This window comes from Protopterus annectens, chromosome 7.part0 (genome assembly GCF_019279795.1).
Source record: "Protopterus annectens isolate FY-2018-M chromosome 7.part0, PAN1.0, whole genome shotgun sequence".
NCBI lineage: Eukaryota > Metazoa > Chordata > Ceratodontiformes > Protopteridae > Protopterus > Protopterus annectens.
In genome coordinates, this window is record NC_056739.1 from 1,047,763,903 (window position 1) to 1,047,781,956 (window position 18,054).

Consider the following 18,054-nt stretch of genomic DNA (forward strand, 5'->3'; position numbering starts at 1 on the left):
TCCTTTCATTAAGAAGAACTTTCATCTTCATCCATTTGCTGTTTATCCTTGACACTGAATGTAGTGAGATCCTTCCTGTCTTTGGACTCCCCTTCCTTAAAGGGGCCAGAACACAAATTACTGGTGGTAACATTATTTTCTGTTCTCTTTCACAGAAGAACTGTAACTTTCTGAAAAAAATGTTTCTTGTTGTTAATATTATTATTGTTTGTGATGGGATAAGCAGGTTTAGCTTCATATGCCGTCCTATCTCGCAAAAGTTTTTTCTGCTTACGTAAAATGATACTTTTCTCGAACCTATTCACCACGGTGCAAACTTATTCATATTCACAATGCAAGTTAGGAGCTTTTATTAATATTTCATTAATAAGCGGATCTTTTTGATAACAATGTCTTTAAGTTGTCCCATGATGCGGTATTGTTTTTAATCAACAGCAGTTTAAACCACGCTTTATTGAAAAATTCAATACGCTCATTGTAAAACGTTTTGCTAGACTTGACTCCGTGTGGAAGTTTAAAAAAAAACAGAGCCCCTTGGGCACTATTCCAAAATCAAAACAACACTCAAAAATATTTAATGTTATGTTGTCCCATCTCGTCTTCATTCTTGCTGGCTGGGTTCGGAACCGAACATTGATTCTGACTGCCTATTATTAATGCTCAAGAGCTTCCACTGGCTCTAGGCTATACCCTATCCCATCATGTTTAGGTAGTTTACCCAGATCTCATTTGCTGCTAAACTAGATCTGATGCTTCTCACTAGGCTCAGGCTATGTGAAAATAGTTTTTCAATATTATTCTGTTTTTCAATAATATTTTTGGATAAATATTGTTGTAATTAGAGTTTTAGGTCTCATCTTGTGGTGAATTACTAGTTTTTCGCTTGTTACGTTTGTGGCTGGCTGTCACTCTTGTTAGGCCTACAGCTCCTTCCCTAGCCCATTTTCACTAAAAACTTTCTCTTATCTTTAACAAACTCGTTTAAGTTGGAAGATTCACCTGTTCTTTCCTTAGCCCGTTTAAATTAGAGGGCTCCCGTTTCTGCTTCCTTCCCCTTCCTAAAGAGGTTTCGTCGTTTAAATTAGAGACGTCTCCTCTGGCTAGAGGAGATTGTTGTTTTAGTTAGAGACCTCTCCTGTAGCCTTTTTCTCTTCCCTGCGTGACTGTTCAAAAAAAAAAAAAAAGTAAAGTAGAAAATATATATTTATAGTTACTATTTACTAGTGTGGTGTGTTGAATTGTTTTGATAGATTTTCATAGTTAACCTTGTTATTATTATTAATCTAGTTTCCTGGGCAGTGTTTGCTGTTATGGTTGCTTACCACTATGTCCAAGGAAAGAAAAGAAGTGAAGCAGTCAGGCTTCAAAAAGTGTGATTCCTGTTCACAAAAAATGTCATTAAGCAATGGGTACACTAGTTGTGTCTACTGTTTGGGTGCAGTACACCTTCAAGACTCGTGCGCCATTTGTCATTGTTTTAGTTCCAGGTTCCTGCTGGAATGCAAAAACAAGCTTATAGTCAGGGGATTGCTTAAAGCTTCTTTTTCTGAGGTCCTAGAAGGGAACCAGACCACCTCCAAATCTTCTCAATCCCCAAAATTGGATAAGACAATTAAAAGAGCGTCTTCTTCACCTCCTGCTTCTGACCCGGTAAAGAAGCTAGCTGAAGACATGACTTTGGACCCGAAGGCTTTCAGGCCCGAAAAGACAACCCCTCGGTTCCACCAGTTTCTTTGGAACTAACTAGGAGCCATAGATGGAGCTGGTCCCCAACCTTGGAGCCGGTCTTTTCAGTTCTACAGTCACCTATTTTACAGTCGGTGGCTGGAAGTATGAAATCCTCGACCTCGTCCTCTCGATCCTCCAGGAATCTGTCGGATGACAACGTGGAGCAGGGGGTCAGGAGGTTGCTTCGGACTCCGGTTCTGGCCAAGTTCCTTTCGTGTCCAGTCCAGAAGGAATTGGAACAAACAACTGCCACTGCCCCTTCTTCTATTCCTCCTCTGACCTGAGTGGTTTCGGAGCTGGAGTGCTTGGCTGTGTTTGTGGTGAAACCGTCGAGTCCGAGACCTACCCCAGTTTTTTCTGTCCCGACTTCTGCTCCGATCTCTTCGGTGCCATCTTCTGCCGAGGAGTTTGGGAGCTGATGCTCCCCTATCGGGTACAAGGAGGAGAATCAGATCGGACCTTTGTCGGAACAAAATCTGCCTCGCGGGGCATCAGTGTGGGTGAGCTCTGTGCCTAAATCGGCCTTGGAGCCCACCTCCTTGGTACTGGAAAAGTCTCCTGGCTCTTCGGAACCGGAGGCTCCCTGGGACCGGGTCTTGGTGCCTTTGAAGTCATGAGGAGTGTGCTGTCACCCCTGATGGCTTCACTCTCGGATCCAAGCACTCTTCCCCCAAAAGTGCCAGTGTCTGCCTCTCTATCATCCCCCCCCCCCCAGGCGTAGAGAACCAATGCTCCAGGATGCCCCATTGGGTGAGTCAGTCTCTTCTGAAACCTCCCCAGAGGACACCTCTGGAGAGGTCCCTCGGAAGAGAACATGTAAGAGGAAACATCTAGACTCCCCTGCGGAGTCTCTCACTTCAGGTGTGGACTTAGATGATTCAGAAGAGTCCCCACAGTCACTGGGAAACACCGTCTAAGGAACTTAGCAGGAATATGAGTACCACTTGCACATCAATGTCCTAGAGATGAGAATGGTGCTTCTGACATTGCAGGCATTCCAGAACTCTCTTCCACCAGGTACAGTTGCAGTACAGACAGACAATATGTCGGTAGTGTAGTATATCAACAAACAAAGTGGAACCAGATCCTACCCCCTGTGTCGAGAGGCTTAAAGAGTATGGCAATGGCCAGTCTCTTCTTAGTGTTTTCTGATTGCAGCACATATTCCGGGGAAATCCAACGTGATAGCAGACCAATGAGCAGTTCTAATTCTTCTTGAGTGGTCTCTAAAACAGGAAATTGTGAACCAGATTTTTCACAAGTGGGGCCAGCCTTGCTGCGACCTCTTTGTCACATCTATGAACACCAAATGCAGCATCTACTTTCCTCTAATCCCCCCTCCCAGGGAATCACCAAGGGATGCACTTGTTCACGATTGGCCCCCGGGATTCCTTTACGCCTTTCCCCATTTCCACTAATCCCCAAAGTTCTACAGAAAGGCAAATTGTTGAGTTGCAGGTTAATACTCATCGCACCATACTGGCCTCAAATCTGGTTTCTTTTCTTATGGCTCCATCTCCGAAAGAGCTGTGGATTCTGGACCCGGTACCAGATCTTCTGACTCATCAGACAGGAATGCTCCAGTCCTCTATCCAAACCCTCAAACTGACAGCTTGGCTACTCCACTTCCAACCTTAGCCAGGCTTCCAGAAATATTCCCTGCAGTGAGACACATTCTAGTTTCATCTCATAAGACAACAACTAGAAAGCGTTATGTTAGCAAATGGAAAAGGTTTTCTTGTTGGGCTTCCAAGAATCACATAGACGCCTTCATATCCCCCATAAGTACAATTTTAGATTTCTTAGTAGAAATTTTTAATGAAGGCGCAGCAGCAGCTACCATACAAGTACAATTAGCCGTCATACCTAACTACCACATAGGAGACATGCGATCGAAAATAATGTCTCACAGATTGTGCAAAGCTTTCCTGAAAGGTACATTTTTACTAAGGCCTCCAGTAAGGGAACCACCACCTCCTTGGGACCTCAATTTGTTACTGACTACTCTGATTCTCCCACAATACAAACCAGATTCCTCTTGCCAACTAAAATTTCTAACCTGGAAAAGAGTCTTTTTGATGACCATTACTTTAGCTAGGAGGGTTTCAGAACTTCAAGCTCTGTCCATATGCCCTCCCTATTTAGTTTTTCACAAAGACAGAGTCTCCCTTAGAACAAATCCTTCATTCCTTCCCAAAGGATGTTCTGAGACCAATTTGTGTCACTCCATTGACCTGCCTGTTTTCTTTCTGTACTATGGCAACAAGGCAGAATATAAGCTATACCAATTGGATGCCCACAGGCAGTTATGCTTCTACTTGCATAGAACAAAGGAATTTAGAAAATTTGGCCAATTATTCGTCTCCTTCTCAGATAACAGAAAAGGTGCACCGATATCAAAAGTTACCTTGTCAAAATGGCTTACTGACACTATTACCTTCTCATATAATTATTAGCATAAACAACTGCCAGGAAAGATTAGAGGCCGCTCAGCAAGAGCTGTGGCAACTTCGGCCGCCTTTCAGGCCAGATTACCTATGGACTCGATCTGTGCTGCAGTCACATGGGTCAAACCTCATACCTTTATCACTCATTACAAAGTAGACGTGGCCTCCTGGAACAGGGCTTCCTTTGGTTCTACTGTTCTGATGAGTTTATTCCCTTGAGCCACCCAAGAAAGAAGGTGCTAGGGACACTGTCCCAACCACCAAGAATGAAGGCGAGGTGGGACAACATAACATTAAGAAGCTATGTACTCACCATAACGTTCCATGTTTGTCCATAATCGCCTTCATTCTTGTGTCCCATCCTCTTTCCCCCAACCTTCGCTCCTGGAGGATCAAGAGGAATTTTTATTAGTTGTGAATCGTGTTCTCTGCTTCCCTTCTTGTCTCAAGAGACATAGGCTAATAACTATTACCATTGGGATTTTGTATATGATTTCAAAATATGTTAGTAATTTTCAAACAAGATCTGGGTAATCTTCCCTAAACATGATGGGATAGGGTATAGCTTTGAGCCAGTGGAAAGCCCAGTCGGAACCGATGCTTGGTTCCGTGCCCAACCAGCAAGAATGAAGGCGATTATGGACAATGAACATGGAATGTTATAGTGAGTACATAACTTATTTTCTAGGCAGATAGAATGGAACTTTTGTAAACTTCTCTGAAGCTCCTCCAAGTGTCCCCTTGGTTCATGTTTAAGGAATAGCTCGGGTTGTGCATGGCAGGTATAAAAAAAAAAAAGGATTAAAGCTGCTATTTAAAATAGCAGCCACATCTTTGAAATAGTAATTCCCACCTGATTTATGAACTTGTATATTATGTTCTCCTTCAAAGATAGTATGTTCATCCTCTTCAAATTCGACCAGTCCACTTCTATCACGTCTAGCTTAACCTTTATTACTATACATTTCCTTTTGTCTAGTCAAGTTGTTGAGGGTTTTCTGCATCTCTCCCAGAATGTTAAGCAACAAACTAAAAGTTTTATCCTGACTTTCAATAACTGGGTGGATGGTAAGGTCAAATAGATCTTCTCCACTAGCACATGACATCGGACTGTCTTGAAATTCTGTAGTAGTGATAATCTTGATTTTCTATCACTAGGACCAACCTCGCTACAATCTGTTTGCTTCCCACCTAAATAACAAATGCAGCAGTTACTTTGCCCTGATCCCTCCACAGCGACAGTAAACAAGGGATGCTGTAGTCCACAGGTCTCCTTTTTGCTTTTCCCCTTGCCACTGATGAACACGTTCATTCAGAAAGCAAAAATGTATAAGGTCAGAGTGATCCCCATTTCCACGTCCTGGCCTCAACAAACTTGTTTTATCTTCTTGTGGCCTCTGCTTGTACATCCTCCATTGATGTTGGGCTGTTATCCAGATCTTCTAACACATCCTGACGACTGCCTCCTCCGAGCCAGAAGGTCTTGAGATTAACCACTTGGTCCCTCCAGTTCCAAGATTAGCCAGAAACACCAGGCTTTAGCAGATAATTTCAGCATCTCAAAAACAGACCACTAAAAAAATATACCATAGCAAGTGGAAAAGATTCTCTATTTGGACCATAGCCAAAGGTTTGGACCCCCTTCACTGTGCCAGTTCATTCCATTTTAGAATTCTTGTCAGACTTTTTCCATAACAGCTTCAGTTATTCAATGATGATAGTGCAAATGGCAGCTTTCTTGAGTTTCCACATTGGCCAGAACAATAATTTGACTGCTTCCTTAAGAATTTCCAAAGCTTTTTAAAAAGGAACCTTTCTCCAAAGAACTCCTGTCAGAGACCTGGTACCTCCGTGGGCTATTACCATCATGTTGCAAGCTCTGATTCACCTGCCCTTTGAACTGGCAGCATCAGCTGAATTAAACTGCTGTCCTTGAAACTAATTTTTCTAGTGACTGTTACTTCAGCAAGATGAATCACTGAGATGCAAGGACTTTCATGCAAACCTCCATATTTATTTTTTTTACAAAGACAGAGTTTCCTTAAGGACAGCTACATCTTTTCTTGCTAAGGCGGCGTACAAAACTAGTCTGAACCAATCTATGAATTTACGTCTTTTTTCCGATATTTTCAACCAAAGGAGAATGCACACTTCATATGATTGGACATTCATCATCCTGAAATTCTACCTTCATAGAACCAAATCCTTCAGAAAACCAAACCATTTATTTCTGGCATTCTCAAAGCCCAGGTTAGGCAAAGCAGTGGTAAAATTGACTGTCAAGATTGATACCCGAGTGCATTTCTTTTTTTTTTTTTTTTTTACAATAAGACGGGCTTGTCTTTATAGTCTACACCTAAAGCTCACTCCACAAGGACAGTGGCAACTTCAACAACTTTTGCTAGTAGACTCCCTACTGTTATTTGCGCAGCCACTACTTGTTCAGCAGTACCTACATTAGTACCTCATTATAAAGTGGATGAGCAGTCAAGATCATATTCCTCCTTTGACTCCACCATTCTTATAAATTTCCTTATTTAGTACTACCAGGGGGTGTATATGCTTGGGAATCTGTCCCACAGCTGAATCGGTCAAAAATAGACAACATTGCATAACGAAAGTTATGTACTCACTATATCAATGAATCCATGTTGTCTGATTTTTGTTAGGTTCAACATCTCTCCTACCTGCCCCCTTCCAAATTATCACAAGTAGGATTCTGATGGCCAGGTCGAATCTGGCATTCCTCGTCTGTGAGTAGTTCTTACTGCCAATTCCCTGATAACCTGACCTTTTTTGTGTTTTACATTCTGGAGTTAATGTTAAACAGAAGTTATATGTTCTCATGTATCTGCATATTGGGTATAATATGTAACGGGGCAGCAATCTCGATCTGAGGAACCGAAAAGCTTCAGGAGTGCAAGGTCATATCCAACAACCCACAGTTGAACTGAATGAAAATGAGGTAACAATGCATCAGTTGTTAAGGTGAGTATATGACTTTTGCATTTTTGTTTTATTTGTTGTATGCCTAGTAATGCTTAGTTTTAGGACTGTTATTATTGTAATAAAAATAAATAAATTCATGAATAAAATTAAATGTACCCATCTCTGTGCTGCAAACCTGCTGTGTAACACCCAACTCCACTTTTCCTATGCTCTCTTTAGCCAAACACCACATGAGAAAACTTCAGTGGTTTCTAAAGTCAGTTTGGCTTCAGCATTTTCATCCCTTCAACTTCTTAGTGCCTCCTCTTACATACCTCAAGCTGGAATTTCAGTGGTGGATTCAACAGTTGACTCTCAATCCAGGCCCCCCCCCTTCCCTCTCAGGAGTTATTCACAGATGATTCAGATGTTGAATAGGGACCATCCTTCAGCTCTCTAAAGGTGCAGGGCCCTTGGTCATCTCAACAAAGGAAAGACCACATAAGTGTCCGAGACAAGAGCTCTTCTGCTGGCTGTTCAAGCATTTCACCCTGTATTCTCCCCAGGGCCTCTCAGGGTGTTTACAGATGATACCACAGTGATGTGGTATGTCAACAAGTAAGGGGGACGAGATCTTATCTCCTATGCCAATTGGCACTTCTAGTGTGGGAACTAGCTATCCAGCATCATGTGACTCTTCAGGCAGTTTACATTCCCTCAGGCCAGAACATAGTGGCAGACACACTGAGCAGGTCCATAGCAGAATTCCATGAGTGGATGCTTCACAAGGATGTGTTTCTGGACATTGTCCACCAGTGGGGTACTCCTCAAGTGGATTTTTTTGCCTCCTCTCTGAATAGACAGGTTCCTCTTTTTTTATGCCAGAGTCCCAGGTCCTGTGGGCTGGAAGGTGGACGCCCACTCCTTTTCCTGGAAGGTGATGTTTATGTATGCCTTCCCTCCCCTTCCTCTCATTCTAAAAGTCCTGTTCAAAATACAACATGATGCTCCCAAAATCTTGCTGGTGACTCCCTTTTGGCCCAGATAGCATTGGTTCCCTTCTTGTCTGCATTTAGCCAAGGGTAGTCATCACAACTTACATCACAGGGTGGACCTACTCGCACAAGACAAGGAATCTGTCATCCATTCCTAACTGTCCACTCTTCAACTGACACAGTGGGTGATAGGTTTTTGATTCCATCTAGACACCTTTTTCTGAGGATGTGCTTAGGGTCTTGTAGGAGACTAGAAAGCCCACAACTAGGAAATCCTACTTAGCCAAATGGAAGAGGTTTTCTGTTTGGTGACTTTCTTGTAACCTGGATCCACTTTCTGTGGATGTTTCTTTGGTTCTATCTCATCTGTGTGAACTGCTCAATTCTGGGTTGACTTATTCTTCTGTTAAGGCCATCGGCTTATCAGCTATGTCTGCTTGCCTGCCTTTATCTTCTGATTTTGAGACTAAACAGTTTCTTAAAGGTGTCTTTCACATTAGGCCAACAAGGAAACCTGTCCATCCCCCTTGGGTTCTTAATTTTGTTTTGGAAAAATTGACCCAGATTCCATTTGAGCCTGCAACTTCAGCTTCCTTACAGCATTGCTCTTGAAAGACTGTACCTTTGTCAGCCCTTACTTCTGCCAGATGGTGTCTAAGCTGTAAGCCTTTATGGCTTGTCCTCCTTTTTGTGTTCCATAAGGACAGGGTGTCACTTAGTACTAATCCTTATTTTATGCCCAAAGTGGTGAATGAGTTGTCTCTTAATCAGTCTATTCATTTGCCCACATTTTCCCTTCTCCGTAATCTGCTAGTGAGAAGGTGCTACACATGTTGGATGTGTATAGACAACTCAGATTTTATATCGATAAGACTAAGACACTTCATAAATCTGATCAGCTCTTTGTTCCCTTTCATCCTTAATCCTTAGTATTGACTGATTCCAAGCAAACTATTTCTTCTTTGATTTCTAAAACCATTTCTTTTTGTTATTTCTTTCACAGCAAGACCCTTTCTTCTGTTAAGGCTCATTCTACTAGGGCTGTGACTTCTTCCGATTCTTTCTTCATTGCTTTGGATAAGAACTGTATTCTTGAAGCAGCTACCTGGCCTTCTGTGCATACATTTACCAAAGACTATAAGTTGGATGTGATATCCAGAGCTAGTGCTGGTTTTGCTAGGGACATTCTTCATGGGTTTCTCGAGAGCTCTGCTGGTCCTTCCTTCTCCTCCTTCTCTCCATCCTGAGTTATTGCACTCTCTGTATTGTAAGGAATACTACAACAGTGAAATGGAAGGGCATAGTACAATTGTGTAAGAACATACCATAATAGTAGATGTCCTTCTCTTCACTGTTGCAGTATTCACTACTTCCCTCCGCCTCCCCCCGGTTCTTTTCTCTTTTGAATGTACTTGTTATCTCTCTCATCCTTGGACTGACATTCCTACTGGGGCTCTCAGTTCTGAGGATGGTACATCCAGACATCACCTTTATGTTCTACGCTATACGTGGTAAGCATACATGTGATGTACAGAGTACCTTTAGCAACCTGAAAGCTTTGGTTTACTGGTCATGTTGTGTCACCCTTAGCAGGGGATCCCTGTTGCAAGGAATACTGCAATAGTGAAAAGAAGGACATCTACCATTATGGTAAGTTCTTACACAACCATACTTTCCCTTTACTGTTGTTCCATGCCAAGCTTAACACTGTTCTTTGAATCTCTTCATTTCCCTATTCCTTTTGCTTCAGCATATTTTCATTTGACTTATTATTGAATAATACCTGTATGATATTGTTTTAAATATGCTTCATAACCCGATTAGTTATCTTATGCTTCTTTTTAATGCATGCAATAATTAATTAATTTCACTATTTATTTAAATTTTTGTTTTTCTGTATTTGCATTTTTGCCTATGGCTAGGGCTGTGGTCAAAAGTGGTTAGATGTCTACTTGCATTGTTTGTGTGTTTCTCTCTCTCTCTCTCTCTCTCTCTCTATATATATATATAGGTCTACAATGTAAACTCAAAATACTGAATTTCAGTATTTCGAGTCCACAATATCGAACGGTCTCAATCCCGCTTTTTCATTATCCCAAAGCATCATAATCCCATACACCAGATATAAATGGAGAGTATGCCTTTAAGAAGGCGTACCTTGTGCTAACTTAACATGCCTACTGCGAATTATCACCCACCAGGAACGAAGGGTAGCATATACCAAACATCATAGAAAATGAAAAAAGTGCTCATCATAGATGGATATGTATTTCACCTAAAAATGAATCTTCATCCAAAGTAGTACTGGTGTTGTAAATGGAAATCAGCATTAAAGTGTAAAGGTAGGTTTATTACCTTAACTGTACCTTCTGGTGAACAGTTGCTAAAGTATGCATCCCATAACCATACCGTTGAGCCTTCCGAGCAGGAAAAGTACAATCTCTGTAGTGAGTTGAAGCACAAAGCAGCAGTGTCATGAGATCCACCTTATCTATTAGTGGAAGATGCATTAGCTTCCACTACTGTAGATGCTATACCTGACCTACTTAATAGACATGCTTTACTACAACAAATGGGAAGGGTTAGGAGAAAAGATAATTCACGTAAAGGAAATCCAGAGGTTATGTTACATACCCTGAACATTAATGACTATCTCATAAAAATAGGAGCCTTTGTAGAAAAAGAATAACAGATTACTCTGGGGAACTGCCATTGTATTAACCACCGTTACTAATTTATATGACCTTAGTACAGCCACCATTTGGCTAATGAATGGCATGAATTTTTACAAGGGAAATGTATGTCATTAACTCTATAGCATACATGGTCTGATAAAATGTGGAGGTTACAGTAAATCTGTGCCACTACTGTATTGCTTAATGAGCAAAAAGTCTTTAAAAGTGTACAATCAGATGTGGCACTGTGTGTTCCATCTAATGGCAGACAATGGCTTAAACATTAATTTGAAGTATGTATTATGTGACTTTGAGGTTGCTGCAGTCAAAAGCATAAGAGGGAATATTACTGGAGTGGCTTCGAAGGGCTGCTTGTTCCAGTTTGGTAAAAATATATGGAGGAAGGTGCAATAATTAGGTGTAGCCTCTCTGTATAATAGAAACATGACATTCCAGCTGGCTGTTAAAAGCTTAATTGCGTTAGCATTCCTTCCGGAAGTAGTAGTACTGGAAGTCTTTAACATATTGAGTGCTTCATTTCCAATAGAGGGGAGGGAATTAATACAATACTTGCTGATTGGTACATGTTAGGTAAAAAGAGAACGTTTGCTACACGGACCACAGCATATTGTAGATTTCCCCTTTTATTTCCAATTCCATTCTAGAATGTGCACAAGCTGAATACATTGTTTCTACGCTGCACACAAAACTAGGTGGAGCCGTGGCATCATCGTCTAAAAGTGTTTACTTGGTACCAAGGCAACAGACCTATCTGTTTTGATGACAGCATTAGCAAGGAAGCAGTATAGGGTAGATTGTTTAATAACTACTCTATCAAGAGGGTGTCCACCGTTGCCAAAACGAAGATGGATTGTACGGAGAAACAGCCAATTTGAGCACATTTTACAAAACAAGAAGGAATATACTACCCCTGATTTCCTAACAGCGATCACTAGAGTTCTAAAGCTGTAAGTTACCTAGCAATGGATAGGATTCTGTGGCAATTTACATGCAGGAGCTCAATAACAGCGTACTGACACTTTGTACTTTTACTTCTTTTGTTTTCAGCAGTGTAACAGTTACTGGCACGTCTTGTACCGCTGGAAAATGGGTGTTTTTCTCACAGAGTGAATACGCAAAAGGTGGAGGGTTGAAACTGAAAAAAAAAAAGTTGCAGTCAGCAATTTCGATATTTTGAGCTTTCAGTGTTGTGAAAGTCGATATTTTGATATAGCAGGATTGAGACCATTCAATATTATGGATTCGAAATACTGAAATTCGAGATTTCAGTATTTCGAGTTTACATAGTGGACCCTCTATATATATATAAATATATATATATATATATATATTTATACATATATATATATATATATATATATATATATATACATATATATATATATATATATATATATATATATATATATATGTATATATGTATATATATATATATATATATATATATATATATATATATATATATGGGTCTATATCACGCCTCTTCATTGACACACACTCAGCGAACGCACAAAACCACGAACACTGGCATCAGAGATTTCTTTCCTGAGAAAGAAATCACTTGGCGATCCCTGTAAGTTTGCCGTTTTCCCCACTGTAGTGCGATCTCGGAGTTGGTATATTTAGTTAGGGGGGATGTGGGGGCATAGCCCCCCCACTTTATGTTTGTAATGATGTGTTTATGTTTTGAGGCAAGCAATTTATTTCCCAGGGAAATCACTGAAGTCAGTGTTCACGGTTTTGTGCATTCGCTGTCTATGTGTTGATGAAGAGGCGTTCTGTGAAATGCCTCTTTTCGGTTATATGATATAGACATATATATATATATATATATATATATATATATATATATATATATATATATATACACACCCACACCAAATCAAAGGTTGAAAAGGTCACACAAACAATTCAGTAAAAATTACAATAAGGACATAGCCAAGCCATGTAACACCTTAAATCTCCTGTACTGGTGGCCCATGGGATTTATTCAAATGACGCCTTAAGGACATACCACTGTCTCAGCTACATAGCTTATGAATGCCCATAACTTTTTACATTAGTTGTTAAGTTAGGCCAAACCCCATACTTGGTATGACTATCTAATTTCACATGACCTAGCATAGTATTAGCTTCATGGTTCTTGATCTGGTCAGCAAATCTAGAAAACTGCTATTGAATTGCATAGTGCCCTGCAATGATTGTGAGCAAGTTATTTCATGTTATTTTAAACATGGGTCACACCAGTAAGCAACATGAGTTACAGACACTATTTCTTATTAACTGGTTTCCACTAGCAACAGAAACCATGGCCTTAAAAGTGCTAGGAAGTGAGTTAGAAGATATACTGTACGATAGAACTTTTTGACTAAAATTCAGAGAGGATCTAACAATAAAGTACAAATTTAGTTTACAGAAAGAAGAGACAGAAGATTTGTGCAAGCTGTGCTCTAGAGGACTAGCAGAGCTCCGTAATCAGTATATGAAAGCTGTGGGCAGAATTAGAGGTAAGTAGCTTGAATGTAATTTGATGGTTCTTGAAGCTGTCCTTTAAGGTAGTAGATGACCTTAAGTTATTCAAAGAGTTAAGAACTGATGCAGTTAAATGAAACATAATTATTTAGATCAAGACCAGGAAAGGGGTGCTGGTGCTGCATGCAAGTTCATTATGATGGTGTTTCTACTTTGTCATTTGGAAGTAATTAAAACTGTTCCAACAACAGGATCATTTTTTTTTTTCATTTGCATAAGATGGCAAACTTAAACGTTTCTAACTTTAAACTTAAAGTCTGCATTTTTTTCATTTTCCTCTATTAGGTCTCTCGGGGGCTGCACTGTGCTTTCGGTGTGATTTCACAGTAAATATAGTAAAACATTCTCTGTTCTATAATGTTTGCTACCCTCTTTTCTGTTCTGAATAAAATTATACCTTTTCCGGATACTGCCTACAGCATAACATGGCACAGTGGTTGTCAGTCACTCTTAAGTGTAGGACCACACGCACCAAATCAAAGGTTAAGAAGGTCACACAAACAATACAGTAAAAATTGCAGTAAAGACATAGCCAAGCTATGTAACACCTTAAATCTCCTGTAGTGGAGGCCCATGGGAGACCACCATGGAAATCATTTGATTTATCTTTAGATTTAGTTCAGAGCCCAGTATGCCTTTTTATTCCTTCCTTAAACCTTTCAGGGAACCTTGGAGAAGCTGTCTGCAGTGATTGACAGCTATAGATTTCCTTCTTGAGGGTCTGTCTAGTGTCAGTGTTTTACATTCTTTAGCTACTGCACTCAAGTGGGCACATGCTTCCAGTGGCACATGCCATGGCATTATGTGTCAGGTCAGAGTGCACATGCAGACTCCATTTTTTCATTACCAGTTGCACAGTTAGGATTTTGATCTAAACATTCATTATAAGAAAGTTCCTGAAATCAGTACTGAAGAAAATACATATTGCAAAGGGTCTTGATGCCATTTGATCACGTTAAAGGATCCCTATCTGTTTTGTCTCAAGTGACTTGACAAGGACCACAATGTGCAAGAGTGCTAGTGTTTCAACTTGTCCACTTGGGAAAAAAATCTGAAAAAGCTAAAGGACTGTTGCACATACATATATAGTGGCAGCAGTGTAGGATAACTGTCAGGGTCACCAAGAGAGTCATTCCAGGAGGAAGTTAGAAAAGAGAAAGAAAGAGAACCACAGGGCTGTGTACTGACCATGGCAGACTTCACTCTTTGTCAGATTTCAGCTCCCTTTTAACCAGGGAGGGTTTGATCATGCACCTGTCATCAGCTGAAAATGATGAAAAGCAATAGAAGAGATTCCCTAGCCACTATTTTAAATGATTTTCAGGGTTTGAACAGCCACCACCACCCCCACACCAAAAAATTGAGGTAACCTATTTGGCATGTTTATGTGAAACAGAGCCTTGAGCCCCCTTAGAGAAAAGATAGCTGTTGTGCTTGTGCCAGATAGTCTTCTTCTCTCTCTCTCTTCCCTGTGAGGCCTTGGCTTGCCTGTGAGAGCTAGGATGCCCTTGATTCTCCTGTTGTTTATAGGGTGTTAGATATATGAGAGGCATCTTTGACACCTTTTATGACCGTGTTGCTATGAGAGACCGTCCTTAAGCGATACAATCTGGTGAAAGCAACAAAAGGCCTTGTATGTGTTGTGCTCCCCCCAAATGCTTCTTGCTTAGGCCACCTCCTCCTGGACTAATTTATTGAAGAAGTCCCCCCCCCCCTTTGCCGTAGTTAAAGAAATCCGTGAAGGCAGAACTTCATGTCTTTAGGGCACACAGGTGCAGTGAAATCTCATCTTCTTGCAGTTTCACCCCCCATGATCTTTACTCCTTTAGAGAAATCATCAGGCTTATAAAGTCCTGTATAGCCTTACTTGTGAATCCATGCCTTCAATTCGGAAATGTTTTAATGAGTAACCAAAGGGAGCCTTTATCTTCTCACCTGTGGATAGTTTCATTAATGCAGCCTTGAAGCCCCTGGATGCCACTTCCTCAGCTCCCAAGAAGACAGATGCCATCTGCAGGCCGTTAATTGAGCATGGTGTGAGCCTCTTTAAAGCTTCCTAAAGCTCATTCCTGGGTGATGTGTTTAGTTCAATATAAATTTCAGAACCCCCTGCACCTTGCTTACCTTATCACCTCATAAGGACACTTCAGCATATTGTACTGCTTATTCTTCTGTGGAAAAGTAATAATTTAAATACAAGGATGTAAAAGTGATCACTTTGTTTGATTTCCATTAGTAGTTACATGGATCCAGTACGCTTTAGTAACTGTTGGTTGTAACCTGTCTATGACATAATTACAGAAGTGAAGATTTTTTTCTTTGAAACATTGTGCTGATGCAGCCTCTCAGATCCATGTGTTTGGCATATTCCTGCCTTGAGTAGCTGAGAAACCTGATGGTAGTGTACCTTGTCCCTGCCTTCTGCAGCAGAAAATCAGTTGGTGTACAGTATGACTGAGTTTCACAAGGGTGAAAATTGTGTAACTGTGAGGAAACGGAGCTTTCAAGATTATTATAAGCTGAAAACAAAATCTGTCTAAACAATCACCATTTTTTCTTCACAAGTGCATTAGGTCCCATAGGAAGTATTGATGTTCATATTAGTGAACTAAAGACTTGAGATAAATCTGAAAGTTTGATGAGTTGCACATTATTCATTGGTGCAAGATAAAATTGCATGTAGTATACCATATGATCATACCAGCTGCTGATTATATCAAGTAGACTTAATGTTAAATAAAGTCATAGATGTGTACAGAGCCAGAGAAAAGTCAAGCGAAGCAGTTAACAGAAGAATTAGAAGTATGTAAACTGTATTTGAAGTAATAACTTGGTGTCTTCCCAAACTTTCAAATTGCTAAGGTTGAAAGATGAGCTGAAACCTTCTTGTGCTGTCCTAGTTACTTATTCTGGCGATCAGGGTTGTTACTATTGGATTACAATTCCTTACTTACATATGCAAAAATAAAGTGTACAAATTCAATACTGGATAGTTGGGATAGAAGCTTCTTCAGTACTGGGTCATTTAACTTGCCATAAGCCTCGTACAATGAAAAAATTTAACGTACTTTTCAAGAGTAATGAGTTGCTATACAACTGTGATTTAGTTCCAGGCCTGGGATGTTTGCCAGATATGCATCATTTTCTGGTATATCCTACCATATTACCAGTCATGTTGTAGCTCGTCCATCTCTAACATAGATGACAAGCAGGCGAGGTAGTTCGTTTAGATGTTTTATTACATAGAAAACATCAGGATGGATAGCATAATCATAAAATACAAACAAACTGATTAAAAGAAAGACCTTACATACATACACGCTTACATCTCAACAATCTACTACAAAATGGCAGTCAGGCTCACATGTGCTCAGTATATATACACTTGTGCAAAACCCTTAGGTAGCTTCTTAAAGGTGCATACACACACATTGATCTACAGCCTCCCTCGTAAAAAGATTACCCTTAGTAAAAAAAAAAAAAAAAAAAAAAAAAAACAACATTGGAGTTGGTCATGCATTATTATAGACATTAGAAACAAATACTTGCATCTATAACATGGTCTAGAGATATGACCGGATCTGGTAACATAACAGTCTGGACTGGCTTTAGCAACAGAGACAGTCTTCGGTGAACAACTCGTTTCAGGAACTTCTGGATTCATCAAAGGAACAGGAATATTCTCTGTAACTGAAACACAGGACAGCTCACTCTGAGATAGTCTTTCTCACAGGATATATGCTGTGGTATAGGCTCAGACACCAGCATCAAATGTTTCTGATTCCGCCTAAGCTCTACTCCTTGTGGTTCCCTCAACGTATGATCTCTGCTGTGGACAAATTTTTTCATGACTCCAATCCAATCATAACCTTTAGACGTTTGGATCCTTCCCACGTCTCCTTCTTATAATGGATTGAGCAGTTTGCCAGTCCTATAATAACTGGACTTCTGGGTTAAACACTTCTTCAACAGATTGGCTTTCACTAACCTGTTGTTCTTGACATATGGAACCAACAATTAGCTACTGATTGGTAACGTGGTTCTAGTTTGTCTCGACAGAAGTCTCTGAGCAGGTGAACCAAGATGTCTATCACTAGGAATATTTCTGAGATTCAAGTGATTCAGGAAAACATCACTATTGTCATGTTTTGACTTCTCTAGTAACTGTTTTGCACTTTGAACTGCATGTTCTGCCCAACCATTTGACTGCAGATACTCTGGGCTACTCGTAACATGAGTAAAGTCCCACTCTTTGGAAAATCTTTCAAACTGTTGGCTTGTAAACTGTGTGCCATTCTCAAAAGTAACTTTGTGCAGACTACCATGGACTGCAAAGTGAAACTTCATCTTAGAATGACAGTACTGGATGCTAGGTTAGGAAGCACGTCAGTCTCGAACCAATTTGAATAAGTGTCTACTAACACCAAATAATGTTGACCATTTCACTCAAAAATATCAGTGGTTAGTCGACCGAGGTAATTCAGGAATGTGTGGTTCTTTCTCTTGATGTGGTTTAGTACTGTTACACACAGAACAAGAAGATGAAAGTACTCTCTCAGTGTCTTGTGACATAGAAGGCCAAAATATTAATACTCTCGCCCTTCTTTTGGTAGAGCTGGTTCCTGGGTGATCACGATGCAAGATAGTAATGCACTTTTGTTGCAAGGACGTTGGAACAATTACTTTCGGACCTTTTATAATGAAACCTTTGTCAGACAAAATTTCATC

General features: G+C 40.3%; 1 protein-coding gene across 2 annotated transcripts in view; it reads left to right on the forward strand.

Moving 5' to 3' along the window:
- CEP152 (centrosomal protein 152) overlaps positions 1-18,054 on the forward strand; it is a 2,961,597-nt gene that overhangs the window by 2,756,714 nt on the left and 186,829 nt on the right. For both annotated transcript variants that reach the window (XM_044077591.1, XM_044077592.1), the window contains exon 24: positions 13,204-13,301. In XM_044077591.1, the coding sequence (XP_043933526.1) occupies positions 13,204-13,301 (98 nt within the window). The remainder of the gene's footprint in view (positions 1-13,203; positions 13,302-18,054) is intronic.